Source organism: Micropterus dolomieu, linkage group LG02 (assembly GCF_021292245.1).
Source record: "Micropterus dolomieu isolate WLL.071019.BEF.003 ecotype Adirondacks linkage group LG02, ASM2129224v1, whole genome shotgun sequence".
Classification (NCBI taxonomy): Eukaryota; Metazoa; Chordata; class Actinopteri; order Centrarchiformes; family Centrarchidae; genus Micropterus; species Micropterus dolomieu.
The window spans coordinates 23325506-23349922 of NC_060151.1; the positions used below are offsets into that span (position 1 = coordinate 23325506).

The following is a 24417-nucleotide window of genomic DNA, read 5'->3' on the forward strand; positions in this document are numbered from 1 at the left end:
AGACTCAAAAATTGCCCTCTTCTCCTTTCCCTCTCTGTCATGAACAAACACACACACACACACACACACACACACACACACACACACACACACACACATACTCTTATTCCAGAGACACTTTGCAGAAGCTGTGAACAATTCCCCTCCGAGCTCAGCCTTTTTCCTTTCCCATTTTCCTTTAAACGCAAATGTACCATCCCCCCTTCACTCACCATCTTCAGTTTTGACTTCCTCTGCCTTGCCTTCTTAGTTTTGAAACCCCCCTCTCGCCCCATCTCCAAACCACCTCAGTGGGTGCCAAGCAGTCACAGCAGTGGCTTGATCCTGGCACTTATGAAAGGAGCTCTTTGATAAGCCTTGGCCAGGAGCAACACAAGGGAAGCAATCAGAGACACAAACTCAACTAGAGATGAGGCATCTACTGTGTTTGCTTGTGTGTTTGTGATGTTGTTTTGTTTCTTTGACCTGTTAAACTTTCCTCTTGGAAAAAAAATCAAATCCTTGAAAGTCTCTTTTTTTTTACTCTGCCATGTTTTGTGGTATTCCCTTGTGCACTTCTGAAACTCTTTTTTCAAAACACATTTGTTCTGCCTCCCCATCTCTTTGTAACCAGGGAGAACAACAAAGTGATTAAAAGGGTTTGAGCTGTGTTTGGATGTGGCTGATGCCTGGACACAGTTCTACTGAGGTTGTGGTTTCCTGTTCTTGCCTTGTCCTCGCATCCGCTCACTTATTGTATTTCAAAAGATTTCTCTGTCATCACAGTCTGTCATTACAGCTGTGCTGTACAAAACCTGTCTGAGCTCCCTTTAAATAACAATTAACAAAGGCATTGTATGGCTAAAAAATCCATAATGTTGGCCATGATTTGTATTGGTTATGATAATATTTTACTCACAAACATTGCTGCTTTGGGGTCATTCTGCATTTTTTCCAATGATTGTATCCTCGTATGCTGCTTATACGTCTGAGTGATGCTCAGACTGGAAGTACCCCGCGCTTTGAAGTAACATTTACTAGCGGCCAAAATGGCGGCTGTAACACAGTGAATCAATATATTTCACCGTCGCAACCCGAGCGAAATGACTCGTTTCACTATCAGAATGTGATCTATTCGGTCGGTAACATTTGAAAAGGCTACACCAGCCACACATTTACAATTTTCCCCCCCATTTACATTAGCTGAGGGCTAAACGGGAAGCTAACCTGCTCGACCAGCTAAAGTCATCACAGTGGGCGCTGTAGCGCTACTGCCGACTAGCGTTTGGGGGTGTAATTGCAGAATGACGGACACACCTACGCACAAGTATAAATGCATGGCTATGTGCGTAGCCTACGGCGTAGGTACGCACGTAGACCCTACGCAGGAGTATAAATGGGCCTTTAGGCTTAAGCACAAAAACTACTTGTTTAGGTTTAGGAAGAGATTAGTAAATTATGTCACGTAGCTGACGTAACTTAAGCACATTATGTAAGTTTCACACAGGACTCAAATGGAGGTCTCACAATTAAAGTCCTGTCCATCCACCCTGCCTCCTCTGCATTCGGACTTTCTTGCTCTTTATACTATGCACCTGACTTTGATGGCAGTATGTGACAACTTCAGAGTGGGAAGATCGGGTCGATCTTTTTCTATTTTGTAAAGCCTAATCCCTAAACATTGCAGCCCTTGTCACAACTGTCCTGTTGGTCTGGGGAGGGCAGTAGACAGACATCTAATATGATATCTATAAGACATTTCGAAACATCTGTCTCTAACACATACAGCATTTCAGGGTTTCAAAACATGTCACTTCCATTAAAATATGTTTTATCACAACCATTGACACTTATGGATTTGCTCCCTATATGTTCCAACAAATCAAGCAAAACAAACCAGCTCCACTGATAAAAAGCTCAGCTGTCACAGCAGTTAACTTCCTCTCCATGTTGTACCTCTTGCTCTCTGTCTGCCTCTTTATTGCTTGTCTCCCCATCTTTCTCATCTCTCTTTCATCACTATCGCTCTCTGTTTGTCCTCTCTGGTGTGCATTGATCTCTGTGGTTCAGAGATTTAGAGATTTGGGGCACAGTGATCTGACTGGCAGTTATAGCCAGCAGGTGTGAAGAACAAACAATGGCCCCCTAAACAAATCCCAAACCCAATTTGGTGCTTGTATGCTTCCTCATATAGGCAAACTCCATGTCTGTTATGAGGAATAAAACAAAACAGGCAAATATACATTGCAGGCACACCTGGTGTGTCAGTTATTGTCTCACACACTCTGCTCAGTATTAAATTAGACAACCAACTGGTGTTGCCCTAGGTTTGCAACTAAATTTTAATCATGATGAAGAGACAGAAATGCAGCAAAATAATATATGTCAAGTGTAGTGGTGACAAATAGTAAGGCATCCTGCTCACAAGAGCTCGGCCCTGCTCAGGCACAAATAGTCCTGTCTAAGCCAAGAAAAGGCAACCATGTGATGTGGGAAGCCAAAAGTTTTAAACCAACTTCACCAGCTGATTTCACTGATGAGCACAAGTTTAAGCAGAGAGTTTGAACTGATCTGTAAAAACACCTGGTCGAATCATTGAAAGCATAGCGGCCCATTTATCCAAAATGGCGTTCACATCATAATGCAACATGCTCAAGAAAACAACTACAACTTTAAAATATTAACCTGTTGAGATTCTTACTTTTCAGACATAATTGTAATAGACTGAATATAACTAATAATTTAAACTTTTGTGACGTGAAATGGCACACCACTGGATGGTGTGTGGGGTGTTGGGCTACAACTGTATTGGCTTCAGTTTTCTGATTCAAAACTGAATCCAATACAGTTCTGAACTGAATCCAATACAGTTCTGAACTGACCAATACCCCGAAGCCAGTACAGCAGCAAACATAACACATATTTCACATGATGACTATGTTTGATTGCCATCTACAGACTTTTTGATTTGCTTTCTTACTTTACCATTCATCACTCTAAGGGATGAAAATGTCAAACAAATGACAACACTGCTGCATATAGATTGTTTTCTCCCAACGAGGACCCTTAATTTGATAAAAACCATGAAATCAATACCTAAAAAAAGACACCAATAAGAAAGTGTGTCAGCGCATTCAGATGGAGAAACAGGGTTATTGACATGGGGAAAAGGCAAAGGGGGGAATAAAATAACAGTAGAAGAGCATCAATGTCAGTGACCCCTAAGAGAACGACAGATTGGCTGCTTTTACCTTTAAAAAGTGTGAAAAAAAAAACTCCAAGATTGCTGGCTCAGTCACATAGAAAGGTTTTCTTCTATATGTGGTTATATATGTTTCATGTATGTGTAATATGTAATTTAATTTACTGTTCAAGCTGTTAGCTTATCAGTTCATTCTTGGCATTAACTTTTGTAATTAGCACCTTTTTTTTATTTGAGAAGCTGCTAGCATTTCCTGGCATAGCAGATTTAAGTGTTGTCTTGTGTCTGTGCACATATATGCATGAATCTCTAGAACCCACCTCCAGGAAAAGAAAAAAAAAGATTGTCTTCCACAGCTCCATCTTTATTTTTAGAGGCTGGATGCTGATGAGGGAGATGAGAAAGCAAGGGAGTGAGAAAAGACATCAAAAGTGGGGAAAAGGAGGGAGAGAAAGGAGAGAAGAAAGGAGAGTGATGAAAGAGGGGGAACAAGATGGTCAAGGGGGTTTTGTGTTGGTTCTTGGGTGAGTCAGGAGAGTGGAAGAAAGATTTGCAATGTAGTCCTTCCTCTGAGTGAGCCGGAGAGAGAGAAGGGGATGTTACCACACCAACCTCTCACTCGATGGGGGAGCAGAGAGGAGGGGGGGAGGCTCCACTGCTAGTGCTGTATAAAAAGCCAAGCCTGAGAATCCGGCACCACAAACTCACCACACATACACACACACACACACACACACACACACACACACGCACACACAGATCCAGTGGCTGCTCTGTATCTCTCACACTCACCCACTCTCATCATTTTCTCTCTCTCTCTGTCTCGCTCCCTCTGTCTCTCACTCCATTCCTCTGGGCTCTGCGTCCTTCTTGCTTCTTCTCACAAGTCAGACTGTGTTTGTAAGTACGTGGTGAATGTCTCCCTGTGCTCCCTATGCTTGGGTTTCCTTAGGTCTTTATGTATGTGTGAGTGACTGGTTGCCTACTTTAGTGTGACTGAGCAGAGCAGCAAGGAGGATCAAGTGTATGTTGGTCTCTGTCTCACCCTCACACACTCACCGGTTCTCTTGCAACTCTTCTCGGGATCTCTGGATCCCTTTCCTCGGTGACAGGCTCCCCACACCAAGCAGTCAACATTTCCGCCCCCGGGAGACCCACGCTGGCAGCGCAGCCCCTTCCCCGACTCAGCATCGGGAGGAAGACCCTGGTGGCGGCTGCCGTTGGGGTTATGCTGGTCCTGGTGCTGGTGGTCCTCATTCCTGTGCTCGTCAGCTCTGTGGGTACAGATGCCAGCCACTATGAGATGCTGGGCACCTGCCGTATGGTCTGCGACCCCTACCTGAACAAGGGAACTCCAGCCAGCAGCACCAGCTCCACTGGTCTCCAGGCTGAAGCAGAAGCACTGAGTGACCACAGCAAAGTTTATCCACCCTCCACCTTACTGCAGGGCCCACAGGGGAAGCCTGGCAGGCCAGGCAAGCCCGGACCACCCGGACCGCCGGGAGAACCGGGGCCACCAGGACCAGCGGGGCCTCCTGGTGACAGAGGTGATCAAGGAAGGACCGGGATTTTGGGTCTGGGGGGAAACGGAGCTATAAGCACGGCCACCTACAGTACGGTGCCCCGGGTGGCCTTCTATGCAGGGCTTAAGAACCCCCACGAAGGCTACGAGATCCTCAAGTTTGACGACGTGGTTACTAACCTAGGCAACAACTATGATGGTATTTCGGGCAAGTTCATCTGCAGCATCCCGGGCACATACTTCTTCATCTACCATGTGCTGATGAGAGGAGGGGACGGCACCAGCATGTGGGCAGACCTCTGCAAAAATGGCCAGGTTAGTGCTTTGAAACTTTTTCTAAGTTTCCTTTCCTCCGTGTTAACATACCTGACTCCTCTGTTGCTCACTCTCCTCCTCTCAGCGCTATGGAGCTCTCGCTTAAATTCCCACACTGTAGGAAGCTGATTTTTCATAAAGCCAGTGAATGCAAAGTGACATTGTGAGGCAAGCGCCTCCAAAGCCCAGAGCGCACAGCTGTGGCACCCGGCGTGCCTGGAGATAAAGATGTGTTGACTGGTTGCAACCCGCGTCCCCTCACTGCATGATGCGTCCTGACATTGCCGCATCCCGCGATCCGAGGGACGGTCGCCGTTTGGACTGAACGGGAAGTGCGCACCGATCTTTTTGGCGTTCATCAGGCGTTCCGTTTATTCTTGAATCAGGATCAGTATCTAGAGGAATTAAATGACGGTTTGTGCTGGAGTGTTGGCATTTACAGTGTTTTAGAGTGGAAAAGCTGAAGTGATAATGCAAAAGAATCAGCTGGAGAGGGAAATGTTTGTAATGTTATCATTAAATGTTTCCTGCATTTTATGATAAATTCTACTGTATTTTGAGTTGTGTTATAATCGAGCCTTTATTATTATTATTATTGTTATAATTATTATTACTTGCATTGACGTGTGTACACCACTTACTTTCCGTTTCTGCTATTACAAATAACTTACACAACTTTTAGACTATGTGGGCTTTCGTGGCTTGTCTGCGCTGTAATTGTAAAAGGGAAGGGGGAAATATTAGAAATTTTGCTGACAATATTCGGACCATACCTGTTTATCACCCACCGGATTAAGCATCCATCTGTTTTTGCGGTCTTGTTAAACGCATTAGGGCGTCTACGTGATCTATTCTTGGCTTCTTTGATGCATCATTTTAATGGGGCTCTAATTTTATTTTGCGCCCCGGAGGGTCTTCTCAGGTTGGTAATGTGTGCCAGTGTAGTTCGCAGCCTTCCGATCAGCCGTCAGATATCTTATCTTCAAAGTGGCCCCGATATACGTTTTGGTTGTAAAAGATGTTAAACTACAGTTATTGCAGATATTGCAGATATTATTTCTTTGTTTGCTCAGACTGCAACTGTATCTCCATCATATAGTTATATGCAAGTAGCATGATAAACAAGAAAAAGGAAAACGTATTCATGTAATAAAAAAAAGCAACATGTCATTTAAAAAAGACTTTAAAGTGAGTAGTTTTTACATTTGATCCTGCAAAACCTTTCAATGACATATAAGGACATGTAAAATTGCAATACTTTATGAATACTTACTCAAATTCATTTTGTTTTAAAGTGTATTGTTTGTTTAAAAATAATGAGAAAGTAGAAGTTGTGGGGTTTCAAGCAATGCATTTCACACATTGTCATGCTTTTCTAATGCTTCACAAGCTCACCTACACTTAATTTCCTACCACCATAATCTTTGTACTCAAAGTAAATTGTACACATGGAGACACTGTATTGTAATGAGAAATGCTGCTGCTGACAGACATTTTTCATACTTTACAAGATAAGTGAGATCACACAGAAAATACATTATAGTCTTTTTCATGAACATCAGTTTGTTCTACTGTCAGAAACATAGAGCCTTGCAATGACATAAGGTAAATAATAAATATAAGTTAAAATCCACAAAATCTGATCCTCCAGCTGTCATTTCACATCCTTTTCACATCTGGCTTTAAAAAAATGTTTTTGGCAGTACAATATTAAAAACTCATGACAATTAATACGCAGAGCTTGGTTAAAGCAGAAAGCTGTTGGGGTCGGTTTAAAAATACTGGGACCATGATATGTGCAGCATGGAGATAAAATAACAGTTGGTATCAGCTCTGTGGCATGAACCTGCAGTCTCACCAATGCAGCTACAGTAGAGGTCAATTCCTTTACCCTCGCCAAGTTCACACCCAGCAAGAAAAAGAGAGTTACAGCAATCACCTTCTATTTATAATGTCTCACTCAACAGTAATGTTTATGGGTGGGCGTAAAAGCATTGATATATAATAGAGGATGGAGAACATATGTTCCTATAAAACGCCTTCTGTTCCCGCTTCATTGTGCTCCCAAGAGGAGGGCGTGGAGGTACTTAAGTTAGGCACACACAGTGTGCCTCTCCAGAGACCCACGTAATGTTTATAAAGTGGTAACTGCTTCTCTTTTGCTGTCTTCTTCTGTCCTATGCACAGCTCATACATGAACACACCGTCCTCTTGCTATGGTGTTTATTAGGTTGTCTGCTTGGCTGATGAAGAAGACCCCAGAGCCTTAGTCTGTGTAAATGACTGTGAATGGTTATAAATGTTGGGCCAACTTATGCTACATCATTGATGAAGTGCTGAGAGTCAAACTGAAGCTCCTGAAGTCACACTGCTGCTTTCCTCAGCTCATTAAGGCTTCACAAAGCTACACAGCGAGCTGGGACAGGGGAGGCCAGGGAATTGCAGACAATGCTAGTATTTTATCATCTTTTGGCTTTAGTGAAGCGGCATGTTTCTAGGCCCCGCAGTGCTATTTCACTCCAGCATGTGCTCCTCCCACTCCAGGGGTTCTACAAGCTGTGTCTAACATCAACATCCTTGGGTTACTTTTCTTCCCTTATTCTTCCACTTTCCCTTTTCACTTCGCAGAATGAAACCCAAGAATCCCAACACTGTCCCCAGCACTTTTGACGCTTTGTAAGCTAGACCAAAAAGTCAGCTTCCTGGTAAACAAACAAATAAGAAATCTATTTTCAGCACTGCAGACTTTATCCGCTTTCTAAGTTCACCTCCACACACTCTTTTGAGTTCTTATCCCCTGTTCTTTTACTTGTGTGCCAGATATTCCAAATCAATCCTAAACTCTCTCCAGTAAATCAATGCGTTGCTCTAACCTGTCTCGGACACATCCTGAGAGACACAGCAGCAACAATGAAGACAAACTCATTGGACACAGTAGAAGGGTGAGAAAAGAAAAGAGGACAGAAAAGACATAGTTATTGTGCTATTGTGCCATCGAGTCTATTTAATTGTAATTAAAAAGCTTGAACCAGATCCAGGATGTGTTTGCGCTTCTCCTCTCCATTCCCTTCTTAATATTGTTATTAATCCGCAAAACCGTTTCAGAGTTAATTAAAAGCAATGACTTCAGCGTCAGTCTCTCAAGAGGACCATAGTGAATAATCACTCTGTCTCCTCCTTTAATAAGCTTCAACATCCTTCGTGCACATGGCTCTTCCCTAGCAATTACTGCTGCAGTCTCCTCCTCACATACACACACATTCACACATGCTCACACACACGCGTACACGCATGCTTGCCCCCAGTTCCCACCCTCCTTACCCACTGCCTCTACCCACCCCAACTGTGTACTGCCCTCCATCTCTCCTCTATGTCACGTCTACAGGAGCTCACTTTTCTGAGGGAGAAGAAAGTTTTCATCCTAAAAGGAAAAGTTCTTTTAAAAAAGCAGAAAAGCAGAATCCAGATTGCGGCATCACAGGATCGATTTGCTAACACAGAATGCCATCAATATTCTTCATTGCTCTCAAGTGATGCATTGCACTATAACAGAATAAGTTGGAGCGTCCTATGCTTTTCTTAGATTTTGTTTGTGCGCTCATCTCGCTAGCAAAGACAAGACACTCTTTTTTACTTTTAAGTGTTGCTTATGTTCAGTCGCGTGTCATTTCCCTGTCATACCATTTGCCTCAGTCCATCATAGACACCTCCAGGGGGGTCTTCAGTCCTGGTGCATATGAACACAAGACTGTTTATCCTGCTGCTTTATATCCAGGTGAAACCCACGCATTGTGTTTAGCATGTACCGTCTATCCCAGGATTAAACATAGGAACTGAGCCATCTGGATGAGGGTCTGCTCTGTATGATTGGGTTATTGACATTATTGCTCAGGATGCGCTGTGGTGTTTATTTAATTTTTTTTAAGGTAAAGGTATTGTATTAAGGTATTAAGTATTTTTCAGTCCAAAGATTGAAAGAAAAAAACAATTAAGCTTTTCTAGGACTAAACACACGAGTTATCTACACACATAAACAGCAATACTTAGACTTGATTGATTTTAACATTCTGGTAATGTTCAGACCTGCTATTCTTCATCGTGGTCTGACTTCAGCACTGAGAGGCCTCTGTGTGAGTGCCTGGTTTAACAGAGACACTCTGTCTGAAAAAGACAGACAGGGTTTGAGAGAGCCACCCTCAGTCCCTCAGCATCTTTGCCTGTGGTATTGATCCTCTTATGTGTATGTGTGCATGTGTGTTTGTGCATGTACGTGTGTCCCTTTCCCTTTTCTAACAGACCCATCTCTTTCTGTGTGATGTATAACGTGGTATTTCTTCTATAATCAGCCAGAGAGGTAGCGGAGGCGGACCTTTGGCCTTGATCTGCTGTGTAATTGGACATTGGATTTGACACTCTGCCGAGTGGAACATTAGAGCTGGCCTAATTAGGTGCGAGGGCTATCAAATGAAGATTGGCCCATGTTGTTAGGAAATACCACACAGATTGGAAATGTCAAGATGACATCGGGCTGTCATCTGCAAGCACAGTAAAGAAAATCTATCATTTGTTGGTGAAGTTTCAAAACTTGCTTGAAAACTGCCCACCACTTGTCTGTAATAATTAAATTACTTTAAAACATTTTATACTGAGTTCCTGAAATAGAGAGCCATTAGAGCCCAGGAGAGCACACAATCCCCGCGCTGGCATCTCAGATTAAGTAGCTCATGAAACACGGCTATAATGTCTCGTGTATTGTGAAAGCGAAAACATACAGTCTAAAATAGGCTATGGCTGGCTGACTCAAGGATGCTATGGTGTTGACTCACAAGGCTTCTTCATTATAATGAGGGCCATATGGGAGATGGACAAGTGCCCCTGGCCCTCTTATGCAAACATCTCTCTCTCCGCCTCTCCCCACGCCCCTGACATTTAGCTGTCCCCCGGATTCAGTCTTCAGTGATACCAACAATTATTCTCTCCCTCTTCACAGGAAAACAGTCAATGGCTTCTAATGACTCACAGTCTGCTACATAACTCAATGTGTTTAACACCTCCTGCCACTCCTTAAAATGAATATGGGTAAAACGTCAACAATCGTCCCAGTAAGAAAGGATGAATCGGCTGTTGTATGAAAAATGCATGAATAGCAAAGCTGACAGTCTGCCTCTCATCCAACACTTGTACAGAAACTCACTTAGCTCATGTTAGAGGAGTTATTCTTTTTTTTATTCTTTTTTTTTTTTTTTTTTTAGAAAAAAGGACAATCTCAGCGCCTCAGGGTTACTAGGAAGCACACTGGAAAAACAGGCTTAGTGTGAACAAAGGTTGAAAATTTTCAGACAATGCTGTGAACAATGATTGTGGTTTTGGTGTTGGTGCTGGAGGCAGACAGTGCTGTGTATGTCAGTAATTAACTGAGCGTGATGAGTCAGACACAAGAAAGAAAAGAGTGGCTGGATTGCAGGTCAGAGTTGATGCCTCTTTCAGTTGCTCTTTGGGAGAAGCTGTCTTGATTTCATCCTCTTTGTCGAAGCTGCTTACTTGCAATACTGTTATTCTGGCCTCTTGAGATTTTCTACAAAATTTGGATCCAGAATGGGTGGTCCATGTGATAAACTAATGAACTAATGCCTAACACCAGACTCACCTTTAGCATTAGTGTAAGCAAATTCAAAAACAGTGAGGGGTATGTGTAATAAAGTCATTCTGTTTCAAAGGCTGAGCAGGTACAAAGACAACAGCTGGTGAAATTAATTCAGGAAGCCTTTTTCTACTCTAGTCTGACAGATGGCAAATCTCCTGTTACCATTTCATTCCTCTTATCATGTTTTCACTTAGGTTCCTCCGACAAATAAACCTGTAACACATGGGAGACCTGACGCTTTCTGACACTACAATTCTCTTGTAACCCATCGTAGTTTCCTGTTCTCATTATTTCAGTAAAATTGCATCCCGTTTTTAGGTGTGTGCACAATAATGCATGTGGATGTATGGGAATGTCTATCCTTCACTCTGTGTGTGTGTTTGTGTTTGCTGTGCAGTGAAGTTGGACCAGGCTCAATAGCGGAGGCAAGCTATCTAAGCTGCCATTAAGCATGCAGTTCACGGCTGGAATGTTCAAACACAATTAGACGGCAGTACACTTTGATTTAAAGAGGACCAATAGACTCGTTGATCCAAAATGGAGGCTCAACATCAAGTCAACAAATCCCTGTCAGAGAAGCCATGAGACATGTCCTTGTCACAGTGACAAAGCCTCATGTAAGATCACTGTCCCAGTGGGATGTTACAGGCTCCCCCTGCACCAGACACAACAACTTCAGATTGTCATGATTTTCAAAAACAGTATATTAACAAAGGTTTATGAAGAAGCAATGCAAGCCAACCACACAATACTGCATGCTGCAGCTGCTGAATGAAAATAATGTAAAATGCCTTTTTTATTAGAGGCTGATTGTTAGAGAAATACCACCTTATTGAGGAGCAATGACAGTCAGTATTTTAAAATGTGCCATAAATTCATTTCAGATTCTTCACATAAACATTGTCATTATTGATGAACTGGGATGTCCATATTCACAGTTATACAGTGCACAAGTTGTGAGAATCCACAGTTTTTCCAGGCACACATTATCTATGAAGTCAAAGGCGTGAATCTTCTGTGTCTCCACTCGTTCTGAATATTATTCAATCAAACCCATCATGTTGATGATGTGACGGATGTAAACACGCACGAGCAGCCACAAGGAAGACAACATCGCCTGACACCTCATTTACCATCGCTGGAGCCGGCGCTTACAGCCTCATGCTTTGTTTGTCTTGTCAAAGTTCCTCTACATATTCTGCGTCAAGGTCACGCACTGCCAGTTGGGTGTTTGTCCTGCTCATCTCTCGTTATACATCTGCCGTATCCCACATTTCGTCCTCTGGCTCATATCCCTAACAAGTTCCCTGTGTGCAATAGAGGAAAAAAAAGAAAGAAAAATAGCTCCCTTATCATTATTTCAAAAATAGTGAGAGGTTTTATTCATGCGTGCTTATCATTGAAAGCAAACAAAGGAGGTCTAGACTTAGTCTCAGAAGGGGATAAAAACTATTAGAGCAGGAAAACAAAACAAAACAAAAATATCATTGTTGAAGAACTAGAAGAATTTCAGGGAAGTTTGCTTTTACCAGGGCTTTGCTCATTCTGTCTCTGCTAAAGGAAAATGTTATATTTATATTGTCCCCATCCTCCTCCCAAAAATAATCAACTGTGCACTTGAAGATGTCTTAAATTTAGCTCCTTTAAGAGCAAATGAAGAGAATAATTTAAGCTATATTACAAATCTGTGACACTGCCAGAGGTTCCCAGGTTCTGGGTGAACACCTGAAAAGCAAATATTTTGATAAAGTTTCATTAAAATCCCAGCTGACAAATCCTCCTGAGCCATCCTCACTCGCTCCACCACCAACCCAAAGCGGTAACCCTCTAATAGGATGGTGTTGACTTTGCACGCTCAGGGCACATCATATCATATTAATATGTACTGGACGCCGGCACCCCAGAATCAGAACAGGAGGCTTTGTTTGCACGTCGATATGAGCCGGGCTAGATTTAATCAGGAGGATAAACAATAAAAAAATGTACTATATTCCATACAGTATATTACTCCTGCATCTTAAAACCTCTCCTCAGAATTTCATTAACCAGATTAGCCTTTACAGCATTTACACATTTCATACCAACGTGACTTTCACTGTCCATGCTATGTTGTTAAAAAGTTTGGGACGCCCTCCAAACCATCCCCTTTTTTAAACATAAACATGGTGATTTGGAAAATACAGTAAAGTTTTTCTTGGTCTCTATGCAGCCTGAGGAAGGTCATTAGGACTGAAATGTTGCTGTAAATAAACTATTCTCTGAACAAATATTATGTTGTGCCCAGGCTTGAAGTTCTTTTAAATTCATCTGGCACACTGAAAACGTTTTGTATATCATTTCTCTTATTCATTTCACCCTCCATTACAACATTGAGTACTTGTTTTTTTATTCATTGACAATAATGCTATAAAAAAAAACTGCAGAACGCTCAACCTTGCTCATTTCTGCTCCATAGTTCAAGGCAATGCAAAGAATAGTTCTCTTTTTGACAGCCATTCAGAGAATTGAGTGTCTGATGGGCTGCAAGAGGACTTGACGAGAAATCGTGCAGAACATTGACCTGTGCCTAAAAGCACAAGAAAGCACAGTATGCTGTTAGTAATTAAACATTTGCATTACGTTGAAGGCTCTGAGATTTATTTTGCAGTTGATGCTGGCTCCCTGTATATAATATTGAATCGTAGAGAATCTGTGTAAATACTGGTCATACGTAAGAGTAGTTGTTCAAATTCAAATTCAAATTAGCTTTATTGGCATGAATGTATAGCAACAATATTTCCAAAGCTATATATAAATGATGTTCTTTCACCAAGCAACACAGAGAAAAATTGTAGCAGCACGTCCAGTGCGGATTTCTGGGGGATATTATCAGAAATGTTCTATCCTATCTACGAGGAAATGCTGAAGTGAAGAGATGTTCTGAAATGCAACGTTACCAACAAATTGTAGCATGCAGACTGGTTTGGCCAAGTTCAAAATAAGGTGTCACAGAAATGGCAACTTACTGTAGTGGTGCCGGAAAGACTCACTCTAGCCACTACTGTAAGTCTGTCTGTTTCTCATTGTGTTGCTTGGGAGAGAAGCACATAAAACTCTTAGATGGGTCTCTTATGAAAGTTTCTGGTGTCTATCAGAAGCGTTTAACTCTAGTACCATTTACAGCTTGAAAATTGCTAAATTTGCTAAATATCACTGTTTCCTTTCTCCTATCATGTACTGTAATATAAATTCAAACTACTGAATATCCAGTTAATGAAAGCCTTACATTTGCTATCTTAATAAGACTTTGCACGCCTCTGCACACTTTTATGACTGGTTGTTGAAAATCAACAGACGGTGAGTTGACAGTTTAGAATCAACAGTGATTGCTGTTGTGGCAGAAAAGACAATTCGAAGAACATACTTAATAAAATCTAGCTTCATTAATAAAATCTGCCACATCCAAGAAGTGTAACACTACAAGTAGAAACACTACAATAATAGTCACCAAAATGGAGAAAAACTAACAAACAAACCAACCAACTAATGATTCTTTAAATAAATCTTCTTCTTCTTTAAATCACTGATTTAAATTGCCCAAAAAATAATTTATGATTTTAACATATCCGAATGTCAAGAGAAGCTGTTCCAGGCCCCCTGTTAGGTTTGGCAATAGTGATGCTTTCTGTGCAGGAGATCTCTGTCAGTAGCTGGCCTTTCCTCACATTTGTCAATATGCCTGTTGTGTGTAGCCCTTAAATAGGCCAACTAATTATTGGCCATTCTCTATGCTGCCTGTTGGGCCAGCTTGTCAACACCAGCTCGAAAAGCCCCGATTTAAAGCTGTGTGGACAAACAATGAGCCAAGGCATGGGCCAGAATGGACTTTAGAGACCCGATAATGAGCCACAAGAAAACACTTCAAATGCACGTAAACTATTGATTTTGATTCAATTTCACTGGCCAGACTAAGCGACTAATTGGCTTATTTAACCAGTGTCCACTTTAAAGGATACAGCGCTTTGCATTTTCACCTCAAGTGAAAATACTGTTGTTTTTTTTTAATTTAATTCTATTCAGTTCAACTTATTACTGATGTGGTTCTCCTTCTTAGTAGCTGTTTAATAGCACAGAAATACTGTGGATAATGTTTGCATCCGAAGAGTGGCACATTTTTTGTTTTATTGCTTAACTAGTTAGTTTTATTGGTTGAAGAGACAACTTTCAATTTTAGTTTAGCATCCATATTGGGATTAGGAATTATAACCCTTTTTATGGTCAGTTTTAGGTGACCTAACATATTAACATTAATGTAAATCAATTCAACGTTTACTTGTAAACCCTTTGTAGTCCATTACTAGCTGCAGTTTATGACCGATAGACCCACAGACCTAGGGCTAGATGCATAAAACTCTGCGTGGATTCATGATTAAATTGTGTACGCACAAAGACAGAAAGATGCCTACGTATTCTTTACATCAAATTTTTAAAGCAGCATGTCCGCCTGATTCTGTCATTGCGGGACTGCCACTCCTTAGACCTGTCAATGAGAAGAATGGCAAGGAACTAAAAAGCCCTATTATGTTCACCTGATGTGAATGAGAATACCTGCTTAAAGATTAAAGCTCATAGTCATTGTCCAAAGGGTAATTGCGCCAATTTTACACATCAAAGTATTTACAGGTGTAAGGGAGTCCTAATGCATGTGTGAAAAAAAGTTGTATAAAACCTTTTGTGACTCCGGAGAGAGCTCCACAAACTTGAATAAATTGCATCAGTTGAGGGAAATAAGAGAGATACTTCTGTAACCTGCTGCTCATCTCTGATTCACACACCCAAATCTCCAACCGAACACTTGGTGCTTGAGTTGCATTATGGATAATGTAGGCGCCAGATTTTGACAAGGAGGAAGAATGCATTATCCATTGTGAGCCAGACAATGTTAATGTGCAATGCTATAACTAAAATCTAATCTAATGTGATGGAATTCAGAGCCAAAATGAAAATACTGTATATCCCTGTCCAAATACTTAACAGACTATGGTTTTTGTTTTACTGTTGTTGATTTAATTGGGTCTGTTGGCTCAGGCACACACTGTATGCTGGCACCATCCACTCTATGACCTTCATTGTATGTCACTGCTGATTTCTTCTAATGTTCTACTCACTCTGCTTGGATTTCATTTGTATTGTATTTGGCAAAGAGACGGCTACAAACAACTATGTGGATAAAAAATTACAACTTCAAATACAGCATTTTGTAGTAGTCATTCCTACTGATAATAACCAGAATTAGTCTCTCTCTGTCACACGCTCACATTCATGCTTGAAAACACAGCTATTGTTTCAGAGCCCATTTGGCACTGCAGCTACACTTTCCTCCCCGGAGAGAGAGAGCATGTTTGTGGTGGAGGTCTTAATTAGCCAGCACAGGTTATTTAGAAACTGCTATACTGCTATAGCCCTACTGGCAGAATACACATGTACATACTCATAGTCAGACAAAAGCAAACATAGAGATAAAAATTTGTGGAAGGAGTTTGAATGATATAAAAGTGAAAGCTTTCTTGTCACTTCTCGCTATGAGTTATCAAATATTTCTGCTTCTATTCAGTGGGTGTCCTTGATGTTTTTTTTATTGTATTAGGCTACTCAATAATTTCCTCCATGATGAAAAACCCTCAGAGTCAGCCCTGTTGTTGAGTTTCTGAGACTCTCTTTCTGAGGACCTTTTGTCCCAAGGTAGAATGTTAGGTCTTCTGTGGAAGACCACTGGCTTGATTGAAACCATAAATCTACTTGACAGAAAGACCTAAGGTTTGGCTGACTGTCTGGTTGGTCCTGCAGGTTTAATATCCATACAAAGAGCTATTTGTTCCATTGTTGTGCCCCGTTATGCATTTAACTTCAAAATAAAGCAACTAGTGAGATTTAGTATTTCAAAAAATATACCATAAACAGAGTTTTTATTTTGGTATTCCCTAACTGATACATTCTCCTTCTGTGCAACAAACTTTGCTGTTCTCTCGTGTTGCAGCAACGCTGTGATTTTTCAGATTAGTGACAGTTAGGTCATCTATGGTTGCCCTTTAATTACCTCTGCCAAGAAGTAATGATGTTTTAAAGTTTAGTATTTATGATTTTGGTCTCCTTTGTTTGCCCGCTAGTTAAATAGCAGAAGATGTCAATAACAATTTGGTGAACTACAGGCCATGGAAGAAGGACAGTTACTAGTTTTTGGTGGAGATCAGAATCTAGGCATGGCTCAAGGAATTTGCTAAAGGATGTTTTATCATTGTAAGAAAGAAAGGGGAGTTTGGAATATATTCACTATTGTCTCATAATGTGCACTTTCTTTAACAATAAAACAAAAACTCTGGCTCATACTTCTAATAATTTCCTACCATTATGTGTATTTTTTTTTGCAGATCTTGCTCTTAAAAAAGGAACATATTCTATTATTAAAATAACAAATTATGTATTGGATTATGCAGCTTTGGTGGAGGTACAGATTTTATATACTTAGTTCTGATTTACAGGAATGTAGATTGATGAGAGTTAATACAATTATCTGTCTACCGATGTAATATGAGAGAATGACAACCTATTTGGGTAATTTCCAAAATTAATTAAGTTAAGGTCCTAACATGTACTGTAGCTACAAACCTACTCTTTCTCCTACATGTTCGTCTGTCCCTTTTCTTCCAGGTTCGTGCCAGCGCCATTGCCCAAGACGCTGACCAGAACTATGACTATGCCTCTAACAGCGTCATCCTCCATCTGGATGCAGGGGACGAGGTTTACATCAAACTGGATGGAGGCAAAGCCCATGGAGGAAACAACAACAAGTACAGCACCTTCTCTGGCTTCATCCTCTACGCAGACTGAGAACAGACAGACACAGAGACAGTGAGACAGGAAGAGAGAGAGTTGTACGACAGGTGGGGGGTGGGGGTGGGTGGGTGCTGTGTGTGTTAAAAGCCGGAATGCTTTCTAGTTTTCCTAAATCTCTCCATCATCACGGACACCTCTGCTTCATATCCATCAGCCAAGACATCCAGGCTCTGTAGCCAAGCCTGGATGCAAAGCTCCTGAGGACACACTGAGAGGGGCCAGGTGGGAGGCATGGGAGGAGTGGGACGTGGGGTGGAGGTGGGCTGGTTTTTCTGCATTCCTCGCCACAATGTCGACGTGTCAGAAGCTCCTCGCTTTCAGTGTCTCTCCTCTTCAGCCCTGCTCCACTGCACAGAAAAATCAACAACAAAAATGAAAACCCTGCAAAAGTGGATGATCTCATCTCTTCTCTCCACAATGGAAACAGTCAGCTGTACTGTCAGTGGACTCGATTGACTGAAACTCGTAGTGTTGTTCAGTGCAATTTTCCTTAGGTTGTGTTTTATTTTGTAGACATGCATAATATTCTACACAAATGAGATTTTAAAAAATAATAATATATTTGTCCCTTGTGAAGATATCCTGTTTGACTGAGAGAATGGATTTGTAAGATGTTATTTGTGATGCAGCTCAGAGATCTAACACCTGGAAAAGAAATCTTTAAATGAAGACTGTCAGTATTTCATGGCAGAGGGTGTTTCTCTTCATTGCTGGGTGCAATGTAACTATATATTGTATGTGAAGAATAACAACACATTCTGCACTGTACCTTCCAATATATCTGAAAAAGGAAACATCTCATATAGACGATACCTTTTCCACAAACAACTTGACACTGTTTGCACACACACAATGTCCTGCTGCTGTTCAGATTTAAAGTAGAGTTTAAATTGTCTCTTCGATGTTCAAGTTTTATGTAGATGCTCTACTCTGCACAACTGGCCATTTGATAAAGCAGAATCTTCAGATTCAGAGGTAACCTAGTTGAAGAGTGCTCGTTCTTTCTTCTTCTTTGCTGTGCCGACCTCCAAGCCTTCGCGTGGTTAAAAAGCGGCTTCTGAAGCGGAGGGAGACGGAGGGAAAGTCACAAAGATGGAGAGAGAAAGAGTCAGAAGTGAGTGAAATGCTGGGGAGGCGGAGGGGGCGTTCAGGCACAATAACAGAGAGCGGGCAAATTTTGTGTTTCAGTGTCTCTGAGCTTCACTGGATGTCATCCATTCATTAGCTGCATATTCACTGACATACAGGCATTATGGTAATATTTACTCAACATGGCGGCCTGACAGCTTGCTTGAGAATGAAATTGATTGGGTGAGCGACTTGGTCTATGATTACCGCATATTTGTGTGCGCGTTTGTACGTGTGAGTCTGTATGTGTCTGTGCATACCAGTGAGTGTCTGCATTTTAGCATGTGCCGTGCCATAGCTACATCGTTCTTTTTCAGAGTTATTCAGTGCTACAGCCAATGACAGATATTCTACTCAACAGCCAATGAGATTGTGCTGTGTAGGGTGGGGAGCCTCTATAGATATGATGAGAACAAACAGCTTGTAAATGAAATCTATGACATGTTTGTCTATCTTATCTTTTGGAATTGTTGAATACATTTAAATAATAAATGGGATTTTTTTGAGTGACTTGTCTCATAAGAATTCTTATATCCCACATACGCTAATTAATGAAAAATCTGTAAAGGATCTCATTTGTCTGAAAGATCTGTAAAGGATCTCATTTGTTTTGTGAGACTAACTACAGTGCAAACAACATGACTGAAAATGTGTTTCTTGTTTCTTGTTTAAACTAAGAATTTTATCAGTGGCCTGTCAGTGCAAACATAAAGGATCCTAAGTCCCTCATCTCTCTTCTCTTTCCAAAAAATAAAGTATATTTAGGATGATGGGCATCAAGGGAAAGATGTCTGTGTTTATTCTCCCCCGTCCCATCCTAAACTGATCCAGTGGAGCTTCTCTCCATCTGTAAATGTGCACTTAGAGATAAAGACCCTCCAACTTTAGCAACCAGTGGAGTAAAATGCAGTTCTTGAATGCTGATGAGTCCTTAAGGAAATGCAGGCTATTCCTCAATCGGCAATCAAAGCATCTTTTCACAGATTCTCATCAACAGAGGCATGATATACCCAGTGAGGAATTGTGGACGGAGGATGAAAGACAGGGGGAGGAAAGATTGAGAGAGACAGAAGAGGAGAGGAATCTGGGTTGACAAAGACAGATGGAGACATGAGAAAAAGAATAGGCCACAGAGAGAAGTAATGGGGAAGAGATAGATAGGGAGGGAGAGGATAAAGGGAAATATAAGGAAGACAGACAGAAGGAGAGAGGGGCTGGAGCCGATTTGGGGTGGAGAGGGAAGAGGGCTGGATTGTTTTCAGGGTAGAGTGATTCCCTGTCAGGGCTGTGTGAGGTGTCAGGAGAGATTAGCCGGCGTGAAGCTGGAGGAGAAAGCTTGAGATAGCTTGGATTGGACAAGTGTCAAGGACTGGACATTCCTCAGACTTGGCAGGAATGGAATGTGACACTGGGTGCTATGTTCTACTTTGCTCTTAAGGGAGCCAGTCACCCCTCTCTGTATCATTTCATCCATTTCCCTCTAGCATATAACAAGCTGATGCAAGCTGGTGGGAATGAGAATGATTGAGTCTTATGATACTAATATCTCTAAATGGTTTCCACAGTAATTTTGAAGACATTACTACTAAAAACAGGATCATCCATGAAAAGAAGCATCTACCAGCTGCATTTTAGTGTTTGACACCAGGTCAGATTTTGTTTGAAATGTTCTGGTTTACACAAACTGGCACAAAGTGGGAACTGGCTGCTCTAATGGATTTGAAGTTGTCAGAGCTTCTTGCAAACACAGAAAAAGGAAAATAGATTTTTCAGTTTATCTTCATCTTTTGACAAAAAAACAAACAAACATCCGCTTTGCAAAAGGGAGCAACTTGTCTCATGGAGTGGGTCTTGCATTGTCACAGCTTGGCTCTTAGAATAAAGAATAATGCAGCAATTTGGATTTTTTTTTGTTGCAACAAATGAGTCAATCAACTGAGTGTGTGCCTATTTGAGAATGTGCTGTGGTCTTAGCAGTGCCAAAAATAAGTGTATAAAGAGAGATTTCTATTGAACTGAAGGCTCACCCAATCTTACACAAAGTTTGCGAGTTGACATAAATTACAACCACTGTGTGGCAAAACAAAATCACAATGGCTGCCACAATTGATAATGATCCAGATGGCGACCAGACAGATCAGTGGTCTGCGAACATTGAAATGTCACCACAAGTTGAACACTCAAAAGCCAAAGAAGAGTTGAAGACAGAGGCACTCAAGACAGAGGCTGGAGTACTACCAAATGAATATTTCACTCATAACATACCTGACAAGTTCCTGTAATGGGAAGACAGAATTGTCCCACTAAGTTGGGGTGATCCATTTGCTTCGGCAGTCGATCAAACCTTATGCCTAAATTCTTTTTAAATCTGTCTGTGGACCGATGGAACAGCAGCTCCTTAACATTTTAGCTGTTTTCAATGTTTTTCCTGAGAGTGCACCTGGCAGATGTTGAATTTTTAATATTTGCCACTCAAGAAAGGAGCAAATGTGGTGACTTCTGGGTTACTTACGTCACCTGCATATCCTTTTGGGAAAAATTGGGCCCAGGTGTGTCTGATGCTACTAATGGGGTGCTCTTAAGCCTGCAGACAAGAAGACATAGGCTATCCAATATCACTCCCTATTTATTTAATAGCGCTATATACAGTTTATTTACTGTACATTTTATTTGAGTGTAAATTTTATACATTATATTATAGTGCCGTAAAAAAATTCCAATGATGGAACAAAAAAAGAAGTGTCCACAGCATTTACACTTCTACAACTGCACAATGCAAGTGCCACATATTTGCAGCAAAAATTGCTTTGTGCAACTGGACACCTGACACTAATAATGTCCTAAATCTAAATTTAATGCTCACTATAGAATAAACTGTTCGATGTATTCTATAGGGAGGAGTGATTTTGGATACAGCCATTGAGCAAAAGACCAGCAGCCAGGGCAGATTATCTTTTATTGTGTGTATCTCTATAAATTTTATATTTTGACTTGCATGTCTTGTCATTTTTTGTATTCTTAATGGCTGCTGCAAGTTTCAAGAAAATTTCACATAAAGGGACAATGAAGTTGAATGAAAGGGGCTGCCAAATCCTCTAAATCCTGGTCACTCATTTGTTATGCTAATTACACTAAGGGGATTATTAATGTGATGTCTTCATCAGGGTTTCACAGCAGCACCCTGTGGGCAGAAAACATTGGTGGGGCTTTGCTCAAGACTACTTTTGCAGCCAGTTAAGGTTTTACAAACATTTCAATCCACAGCAATAACCTCATCAATTCTAACTTGCATGCACTTCAGCGCTATTCTTTCTATGTTCAAGCCTGACCTTTTTCTCTCACTTTTTTTCACCTATTTTCTTTTCTCCTTACCATGCTTTGCCTGTAACCTGGTATGACAAACACAAAGGTTAGAAAAGCAGACAGCTGTTAGTAGACCGGCCTCCTTCTGCCACCCCAGAGCCTCTCCTATAAGCACACACACACACACAAGCATAAATGTACACACAGAAACCTCTGCATGATAGCGCAGTCACACATTAACACTGTCAACCTTGCTCTGTTTGCTCTTACCACCGCACATGATTCCCTTTGTCAGTTTAGGTTGCCGCCGAGGAGGAAGCTTTTCCCAGTTGTCCCTGGATGGTCTGAAGCTGCCAGGCCAGGTGTACTCTGCAGTCACTCCCTGTGCCGGGGGAGACGGGCCAGCCAGCCGAGCTGAGCCGCCCAGGCTCTTATCTGCAGGCCCACCCTTGGACTATGTGACACTGTGACCCCACCTCGCCACTGCCTTGTATACACTTGTTTAACACTGCATTACCATACTACTGGCCACAGCAGAATGAAAGTTGACTCACAGAACTTCAGACACCTCTGACCCTTATTCCTTTCTCTAACTTTAACTCACCACAACGGCTGTCTTGCGCTCTATTCCCCTTGTGCTTTTGTTTTTCGTAATTTGTCTTTCTGTGTTGGCCCTTACATGCTGCAGGCAGAAACAGACAGGAGGCAATGCGGTAAATGTTTCTCACTTTCTCTGTCTCCTCCCTTACAGTGAAAACACCATGGTATCCTCACATGTTGTAGCACCACATCTCCAGAGAACTCACTGTAAAGAGAGATAAAAAAGCACAAACAAACATCCAACATGCTTTTTTCCCCCCTTCAGCAGGCTGAGTGCATTAGTGACCTTTAAAGTGCCGTCTCCCTAGTGCTTTACACACACCCCAAAGAAGAACAAACTACTAATAGGGCTAAAAAGCTGACACACTTTAAACAAAGATCAAACCATTTCTTGGCTATGAGGCAGTGCTTGCTAAATTAATGGTATTCAATTATGTAGCTAAGACAAACAAACATCTTTGTAAGTAAACACCAGCCAAATGTGTAAAAGTTTGTGCAGAATGAGGACCACAAATATGTAAAAATACTGTTTTACTTTTTATTTACAGAGACACTTATATAAGTGTTGCAGTCACTCATTGTTCTTTAATTCTGATTACACTGTCGTTCTGTTCCACCATGTAAACAACATCCATGAATTTGCATTCCCATTTCATTTCTCATACATATGGGAAATAAAGGTTTGGATTCTGAAGAAACAGCTATGCAGATGGACAGAGATAAGGACACTGTGAATACAACAGTATAAAACAGATTCACTTTACTGTTTGGTTCAAGTAAAAGACAGGGTTGCGGAGTACATTCGAAACAGGCAACTTGCAAAAATGGAAGTATTTGTTTTCTTCATCTACAAAATGACCTTATTGGTTAGAATCGTGGGAGGAAATAAGCTCACACCATATGACTCTAATTGCAGCAAATCTGAATGTGTGTGCGTGTTTGTGCAAGTGTGTGGAGTGCAGTGGTGCTTGCGTGAGCGGACATCAGACAGAGCTACAGGGCCTTAGGCAGGGAACTGCAGCGAGGTGGATAAGTTCAGAATTGTAGAGGGCAAATGTCAAAGAGGAGATATTACCCTCCACATTACTCCCACTCGACCAGGATTTGTCATTACACAGTGTATATCAGACATTAACATACAGATAAAATACATGTTGATAAGTAAGAGATGTAATTACCTTAACTCTTAATCAAAATATTGTTTGTAATGAAGCCTCTAAAAGATGTGCCAGGAAATAAGTAATCACAACAAAACTTATAATAAAATATAAAAGTCTCCAGATTCTTGCATAACTTTGAGCAGTCTGCTTATACTGAGTAATAACTCCCCAAATTTAGATCAGTTTGCTCTCTCCTGCTGCTTCTCGCAGTCTGATGGATGTGTGGCATGCTAGTCATGCCGCCTTGTGTCACCTGTGCTGTGCACGCTCTGGGCAGGGAAACAGGGAGAGAGCCATGGGAGGTCTGGAGGAGGCCAGAGAGGGGAGGAAATAGACATCTGTGATTAACACATACAGACACGTGTCAGTGTGGAGCATTCGCTGGGAGGCACGCTGGGAGACGCTCACACACAACCTGCTCCTGACAGCAGAAGTTTGCCTAAATAAAGACACAGATAAAAGGATGAGAAAATCTGGGGAGGCAATGGTGAACCCACCATTCACAGAGAAACATCAGCACTTGCACTACATGAGTAGAAATTAATTAATAGATTGAGTGAAAAATACATTCCATGCTACAGTGAACTGCATTCAGCTGTCTGCACAGGTGCATGTACGCAAACACACATATATACACATATACACACAGAGCGCCACATGCATGCATCGTTTGCTGTGTTGTATAGAAACA

At 41.4% G+C, this 24417-nt stretch overlaps 1 protein-coding gene and 1 long non-coding RNA gene across 2 annotated transcripts; one reads left to right on the forward strand and one right to left on the reverse strand.

Moving 5' to 3' along the window:
- Window positions 1-4188: 4188 nt before the first annotated feature.
- Window positions 4189-17571, forward strand: LOC123967510 (C1q-related factor). The gene is made up of 2 exons (XM_046043629.1): window positions 4189-5018; window positions 17350-17571. The coding sequence occupies exons 1-2, from the start codon at window positions 4410-4412 to the stop codon at window positions 17527-17529; spliced, it is 789 nt and encodes a 262-aa protein (XP_045899585.1). The 5' UTR covers window positions 4189-4409; the 3' UTR covers window positions 17530-17571.
- Window positions 17142-21181, reverse strand: LOC123967511. Its single transcript, XR_006824252.1, has 2 exons — window positions 20929-21181; window positions 17142-17882 (listed from the first exon to the last, which is right to left on the reverse strand). It is a non-coding gene; the product is annotated as an uncharacterized LOC123967511 (long non-coding RNA).
- Window positions 21182-24417: the final 3236 nt, after the last annotated feature.